This window comes from Carcharhinus amblyrhynchos, chromosome 9 (genome assembly GCF_965287045.1).
Source record: "Carcharhinus amblyrhynchos chromosome 9, sCarAmb.v2.hapA, whole genome shotgun sequence".
Taxonomy (NCBI): Eukaryota; Metazoa; Chordata; class Chondrichthyes; order Carcharhiniformes; family Carcharhinidae; genus Carcharhinus; species Carcharhinus amblyrhynchos.
The window spans coordinates 61226028-61234063 of record NC_137332.1 but is presented as its reverse complement, the minus strand read 5'-3'; the positions used below and the strand labels follow the sequence as shown (position 1 = coordinate 61234063).

Here is an 8036-nt window from a genome sequence, read left to right as displayed (position 1 = left end):
GCAGGAGAATGGGGATCACAAAAAACAGCGATGATTGAATGACAGAGCAGATGCGATGGGCTGAGTGGCCCAATTCTCCTCCTATGTCTTATGGTCTCTGTCAGAAAGTTCTTGCAGGCTCGATGGCCCCCTTCTGCACTGTAGGGATTCTAAAGCCCTGGATGTATTTATTTATTCTATACAGCTGTATAGATTAAAGCTGTTGAATGAAGTAGGGAGGAGCCACTTGTGAAAATGTACGTTGGCAGTAAATACCTTCCTCACTTCCCTCAAAGCTCCAATTTGGACCACGTGTAGCTTTTTTGGGGTGGGCAGTGATGGATACTCTCGCGAGAGGTGAGGAGTTCTCGCTGTGGGGGAGCGGCGGCCATTGCTGTGAGAGGAGAGCGTGAGGGTGACGGGCGGAGGGAGGGGAGCGCCCAGAGCTGCACCAATGCAGCCTCAGAAAGTAAACTCCAAAGGGGCGGAATAAGCTGCAGTCCCCGTCGGTGACCATGGTGGAAGAGGTGAGCAAACACGTTGCCTTCTGTTCCCGACCGTTGGGATTAATAGCTGCTGATATTTGATTATCAAGGTGCGAGTCCCCTCGCCAGCTCAGAGGCTGGAAAACCCGATTGTTTAAAGGTTTACTTAAAAAAATAATCGCCACCCGTACGCTGTCACGATTAAATTGACTTTTCATATGTATCAGCTGGAAGTTAAACATCCATCAGGGTCAGCCGTCACTCAGATGCTGACTTTCGCCTCTTGAGTCGCAAGGTTCCGGGTTCAAGTCCGTCTCCAGGATTTGAGTAATAAAGTGAAGGCTGACACTCCTGTGCTGTACTGAGGATGTGTGGCACTGTCGGAGTAACCGTCTTCCGAATGAGATTTTAAACCACGTTCCTAATCTGTAAGTTTGCCCCTTTTATTCATGACTGACTGAGGACCACAAGGGTACAGGTGTATGTATGATTGTAGCGCGTGTCTCTTCACTCTGTCACCCAAGGATCTTGACTTGCTTCTTCCCAAAAATGTACTTCTAGGGTGCAGGAGTAGGCCATTTGGTCCATCGAGTCTGCACTGACTCTCCGTCACCCGAAGCAGCCAACATAATTAAGGATCCCAAACACTCCGCACATTTTCTCTTCCACTACTTTCTGTTGGGGGGAAAATAATACAAAAGCCTGAGGTCACGTACCAACCAACTCAAGAATAGCTTCTTCCCTGCTGCCGTCAGGCTTTTGAATGGACTTATCTCGCATTAAGCTGATCTTTCTCTTCACCCTAGCTATGACTGTAACATTGCATTCTGTACTGTCTCATTTCCTTCTCTATAAATGGTATGCTTTGTATAGTACGCAAGAAACAATATTTTTTACTGAATACTAATACATGTGACAATATCAAATCAAATCTGAGCGCCCCACCAGACCTTGCCTTCTGTCCTATCCCTGTAACCCTGCACATTTACTATTGCTAACCCAACCAACCTGCATATCTTTGGATGCTATGAGGCAATTTTGTATGGTCAATCCACGTAATCTGAATCCAGAGGAAACCCACACTGGCACTAGGAGAATGTGCAAACTTCACACAGACAGTCATCTAAGGCTGGAATCTATCTTGGGTCTCTGGCACTGAGAGGCTGAAATGCTAACCACTGTGCCACTACTGCCCTCGTAAAATTTGTAAAAGTACATTTCATACTTTTAATTTTCTAGTTAAAAAGTTATCATAAAATTAGCCTTGTCTGCATACAGTATGTTCCACTACACAGTGCCTCTAAAGAATTATAATTGTCTTGATATTTACAATACTTTTTCCATGTCAAACATACAGCCTGAAGTCAAAACATTGCGAATTGCAATATTACAAAAATGTAAGAGAATTCAACTTTCCTTCATACAGCATGTTCTTTTGATTTGCCTCAACAGAATTTCAATACTCTTGTATTTGCAAAGTATATACAATGCCAGGACTTGGAGCTGAAATGCCTTAGACAGTGATCTTTTCCCCACTACATCTCTGCTGAACTGCCCAAGCTTTAGTGTTTAGGCATAGGTGGTTCAGTATGGTGCAACTGCTTAGAGTTCTTTGTTGCAACATGACCAGTTCCTTTGCAATACTGGGGACAGGTCAAACTTCAGCAGGTGTTGGAGTATGGCGGTCTATGATTAGATGCAGCTGCACACAAAGGTGGTCATCAGGATGAGTGTGATTTGGCCTGTTTTTGCCCCTACCAAAAACTGTGTATCAATGTTATTGGACTTCCCGATTTATGCCTTCTCTACCTTCCTTTATCTTATTGATTACAGCTGACATGACTGGTCCTTGCTATTAGGCTCAATGTCATCCTATTAGATAAAGCTTGTGTACCAGCAACATGATTGGATTAGATTACTTAATTGTCTATCTGCAATCACAAAGTGGGCTTGAACATTCCTCATGTGTGTTGAAAGTTACTTCTGGTACAACAGGTATTTCCAGTTGCTGTCTCAGGCAGCTTATGATTTCATTTTTTAATCCATTCATGGATGTGGGTGTTACTGGCTAAGCCAGCATTTAATGCCCATCCCTAGTTACCTTTGAGAATGTGGTGATGAGCTGCCTTTTTAACTGCTGCAGTCTATGTGGTGTTAGTACGCAATATCATTAGGAAGACAGTTCCATGATTCTGACCCAACGACAGTGGAGGAATGGAAATATATTTCCAAGTCAGGACGGTGAATGGCTTGGAGGGGATTGTCCAGATGGTTGCGTTCCCATGTTTGTTCCTATTCTTTTTGTCCTTCTGGATAGCAGCTGTGTGGGTTTGGTAGGTTCCACCTAAGGAGCCTTGGTGAGTTCCTGCCTAGCATCTGATAATAGGAGCTTTTTGTAGACCAACATACTATTTGGGATGGCACATTGGTTAGCAGTGCTCAGCTCCAAGGACCCAGATTCAATAAAAAGTGCATTATAGACCCTGACAATCACATTTTGATTTGACGTGTCAAATGTGACGTGTGACGTGTCGTGGGAAGGGGGAAGAAAAGAACAGGATTAGTGATTGGTAGTTAAGGGGATAGATAGGAGAGTTTGTGGGAACGAGCGAGACTTGTGGTTGGTATGTTACCTCCCAGGTGCCAGGGTCCATGATATCTCTGAGTGAGTGTTTGAGATCCTTAAGGGGGAGGGGAACCAGCCCCAAGTTGTGGTTCACGTAGGCACCTGTGACATAGGTAGGAAAAGGGACAGGGATATAAAACAGAAATTCAGAGAGTTAGGGTGGAAGCTTAGGGCTAAAACAAACAGAGTGGTTGTCTCTGGTTTGTTACCTGTGCCGCAGGGTAGCATGGAGAAGAATAGAAAGAGAGAACATTTGAACTCATGGCTAAAGGGATGGTGCAGGAGGGAAGGGTTCAGATACTTGGACAATTGGGGCTCATTCTGGGGTAGGTGGGACCTCTGCAAGAGGGATGGTCTGCACCTGAACCAGAGGGGAACTAATATCTTGGGGGGAAAATTTGCCAATGCTGTTCAGGGGGGTTTAAACTGATTCAGATGGGGGGATGGGAACCTGAACTGTAGCTCCAATGTACAGGAGGATGAGAATAGGGAGGTCATGGATAAGGTTTCTAGGTCACAGCAGTGTATTGGCAGGCGGGAGGGTGGTTTGAAGTGCATATACTTTACTGCGAGGAGCATGCACAATAAGGTGGACGAACTTGCAGCCTGGATTGATGCCTGGGACTTCGATGTTGTGGCCATTACAGAGACATGGATAGAGCAGGGACAGGAATGGTTGTTGCAGGTTCCAGGGTTCAAATGTTTCAGTCAGAGCAGAGAAGGTGGTAGAAGAGGGGGAGGTGTGGCATTGTTAGTCAAGGACAGTATTACGGTGGCAGAAAGGACGTTTGATGTGGACCTGTCTATTGAGGTAGTATGGGCTGAGAGAAACAGGAAAGGAGAGATCACACTGTTGGGAGTTTTTTATAGGCCTCCAAAAAGTTCCAGAGATGTAGAGGAAAGGATTGCAAAGATGATCCTGGATAGGTGCGAAAGTAACAGGGTAGTTGTTATGGGGGACTTTAACTTTGCAAATATTGATTGGAAAAGCTGTAGTTCAAGCATGTCAGAGGGGTCAGTTTTTGTCCAATGTGTGCAGGAAGGTTTCCTGACACAGTATGTAGATAGGCCAGCAAGAGGTGAGGCTATATTGGATTTGATACTGGGTAGTGAACCAGACCAGGTGTTAGACTTGAAGGTAGATGAGCACTTTGGTGGTAGTGACCACAATTCGGTACCTTATTGATGGAAAGGGATAGGCATATACCGAAGGGCAGAAGTTATAGCTGGGGAAAAGGTAATTATGAGGCTATTAGGTGAGATTTAGGATACAAAGGGTGGAGTAGGAAATTGCAGGGGCTGGGAACATCTGAAATGTGGAGCTTATTCAAGGAGCAGCTACTGCGAGTCCTTGATAAATATGTACCTGTCAGGCAGAGAGGAAGTGGTCGAGCGAGGAAACTGTGGTGTACTAAGGAAGTTGAATCTCTGGTGAAGAGGAAGAAGGTGGCTTATGTAAAGATGAGACGTGAAGGCTCAGTTAGGGCACTGGAGAGTTATAAATTAGCCAGGAAGGAGCTAGAAGAGGACATGAGAAGACTTTGGCGGATAGGATCAAGGAAAATTCTAAAACTTTCTACAGGTATGTCAAGAATAAAAGATTGGTTAGAGCAAGATTAGGGCCAGTCAGAGACAGCAGTGGGAAGTTGTGCATGGAGCCTGAAGAGATAGGAGAGGCACTGAATGAGTATTTTTCGTCAGTATTCATGCAGGAAAAAGTCAGTGTAGTCAAGGAGAATACTGCGATACCAGGTAGTAGACTAGACCGGATTGAGGTACATAAGGAGGAGGTGTTGGCAATTCTTGAAAGTGTGAAAATAGATAAGTCCCCTGGGCCAGGTGGGATTTACCCTGGGATTCTCTGGGAGGCTAGGGAGGAGATTGCAGAGCCTTTGGCTTTGATCTTCATGTCATCATTAGCGTCAGGTATAGTGCTGGAAGACTGGAGGATAGCAAATGTCCCCTTGTTCAAGAAGGGGAGTAGAGACCATCTTGGGAATTATAGACCAGTGAGCCTTACTCCTGTTGTGGGCAAAGTTTTGGAAAGAATTATAAGGGATAGGAGATATAATCATCTAGAGGGAAATAAATTGATTAGAGATAGTCAACACGGTTTTGTGAAGGGTAGGTTGTGCCTTACAAACCTTATCGAGTTTTTTGAAAAGGTGACCAAAGAGGTGGATAAAGGTAAGGCAGTTGACGTGGTGTACATGGATTTTAGCAAAGCGTTTGATAAGGTTCCCCATGGTAGGCTATTGCAGAAAATGCAGATGCATGGGATTGAGGGTGATTTAGCAGTTTGGATTAGGAATTGGCTAGCTGATAGAAGACAGAGGGAAATATTCAACCTGGAGTGCAGTTACAAGTGGTGTACCTCAAGGATCTGTTTTGGGGCCACTGCTGTTTGTCATTTTTATAAATGACCTAGATGAGGGTGTAGAAGGATGGATTAGTAAATTTTACTGATGACACTAAAGTTGGAGGAGTTGTAGACAGTGAGGATGGATGTTACAGTTTGCAGAGGGACATAGATAAGCTGCAGAGCTGGGCCGAGAGGTGGCAGATGGAGTTTAATACGGAAAAGTGTGAGGTGATTCACTTTGGTAAGAATAACAGGATTACAGAATGTAGAGCTAATGGAAGGACTCTTAGTAGTGTTGACGAGCAGAGAGATCTCGGGGTACATGTGCGTAGCTCCCTGAAAGTTGGCACCCAGGTTGATAAGGTTGTTAAGAAGGCGTACGGTGTGTTAGCTTTTATTGGTAGAGGGATTGAATTTCGGAGCCGTGAGGTCATGTTACAACTGTACAAAACTCTGGTGCGGCCACACTTGGAGTATTGCGTACAGTTCTGGTCGCCGCATTATAAGAAAGATGTGGAGGCATTGGAAAGGGTGCAGAGGAGATTTACCAGGATGTTGCCTGGTATGATGGGAAGGTCTTATGAGGAAAGGCTGAGGGACTTGAGATTATTTTCATTGGAGAGAAGAAGGTTACGAGGTGACCTGATTGAGGCATACAAGATGATCAAAGGATTGGATAGGGTGGACAGTGAGAGCCTTTTACCTCGGATGGTGATGGCTAACACAAGGGGACATAGCTTTAAATTAAAGGGTGGTAATTATAGGCTGGATGTCAGAGGTAGGTTCTTTACTCAGAGGGTAGTAAGGTCGTGGAATGCCCTGCCTGCAGCAGTTGTGGACTCGCCAACTTTAAGGGCGTTCAAATGGTCAGTGGATAGGCATATGGATAACATTGGAATAGTTTAGCTTAGAAGGTCATTAGATTGGTTCCACTGGTCGGCACAACGTCGAGGGCCGAAGGGCCTGTACTGCGCTGTAATGTTCTATGTTCTAAGTTTCCTTTGTACTTTTTGTTTCTGTTCGGGCCGCTCCCCCTCCTTTTGGGGAGCTGCCCCCTTTTTCTTTGTCCTAATGTAATTTGAGTTCGTTTACTTGGTTTGACCCGAAAGACTGCCCCTCCCTCCCCCGGCCTCTGTCTGTGCAGAGTCTGCATATTCTTCGCCATGTCTGCATGGGTTTCCTCTGGGTGCTCCGGTTTCCTCCCACAGTCCTAAGATGTGCAGGTTAGGTGGATTGACCATACTAAGTTGCCCCTTAATGTCAGGGAGACTAGCTAGGGTAAATGCATGCAGTTATGGGGTAGGTCTTTATTGGGATTGTGGTCAGTGCAGACTTGATGGGCTGAATGGTCTCCTGCAGCACTGTAGGGATTCTATGATTTTTTTAACTTTTAGCTAAATGTAATTTCCATGTCTTGCAGTTACACTTTATTCTAACATATATCTCTAATAAGCATATTCTGAACATTCATTCACCAAACAAAACAATTAGTACACTAGAAAAGTACAATACTACTGCACACCACTCAAATTAACCAGCATAAATTGTGACTCAGCCTTATTTCATACTCCAAATAAACTTCTACAACACATTCTTGGCTTACTTTACAATCTGCCTGCTCAATGGACTTTTTTTTAATTCATGGGATATAGGCATCACTGGCTATGCCAGCATTTATTGGCCATTGTGAATTGCCCTTGAGAACGTGGTGAACTGTCTTCTTGAGCCACTGAAGTTCATGTAGTGTAGGTACACCCAAGGTACTGTTAGGGAGTTCCAAGATTTTGACCCAGGGACAATGAAGGAACAGTGGTATATTTTCAAGTCAGAATGGTGTGTGGCTTGGAGGGGAACTTCGAGGTGGTGCTGTTCTGATATGTCTGCTGCCCTTGTCCTTCTACTTGATAGCAGTCCTGGGTTTTGAAGATCTTGTCAATGGAGTCTTGGCAAGGTCTTGCAGTGCATCTCGTCAATGGTACTGAGAGAGTGAATATTTGTGGACACGGTGCCAATCACGCTTCTGGGTGGTGTCCATCTTCATGAGTGTTGTTGGAGTTGCACTTATCCAGGCAAGTGGAGAATATATCATCAAACTCCTGACTTGTTCCTTTAATGATGGACAGGCTTTTGTCAGTCAGCAGGTCAAGTTACTTTCTGCAGGATTCCTAACCTCTCACCTGCTCTTGTAGCCACAGTATTTAAATGCCTAGTTCAGTTTCTGATCAATGCAAACCTCCAGGATCTTGATAGGGGGGGATTTAGCAATGGTAATGTCATTAAATGTTGAAGGGCGATGGTTAGATTCTCTCTCATTGGCGACTGTAATTGCCTGACACTTGTGTGGTGTGAATGTTGCTTGCCACTTGTCAGAGCAATTGTCTAATTCTTGCTACATTTGGACATGGGTGAGGAGCCGCAAGTGGTGCTAAACATTTATCAGTGAACATTCCCACGTCTGATCTTATGATAGTAGGATCGTCAGAATTGATGAAGCAACTGAAGATGTTTGAGCCTAGGATGCTAACCTGAGCAACTCCTGCAGTGATCTCCAACAGTCACAACCATCTTCCTTTATGCTTGGTAT

General features: G+C 44.7%; 1 protein-coding gene across 3 annotated transcripts in view; it reads left to right on the top strand.

The window, feature by feature from the left end:
* The first annotated feature begins 391 nt into the window (after window positions 1-391).
* Window positions 392-8036, top strand: part of LOC145347877 (UDP-N-acetylglucosamine transporter-like) — a 50341-nt gene continuing 42696 nt past the window's right edge. The window contains exon 1 of one of the 3 annotated variants that reach the window (XM_080195817.1): window positions 392-506. In XM_080195817.1, coding sequence (XP_080051943.1) covers window positions 495-506 — 12 coding nt within the window. In that variant the 5' untranslated portion in view covers window positions 392-494. Of the gene's footprint in view, window positions 507-689; window positions 893-8036 lie in introns of those variants that run through there. The other 2 variants (XM_080195818.1, XM_080195819.1) reach the window with 2 other exon arrangements.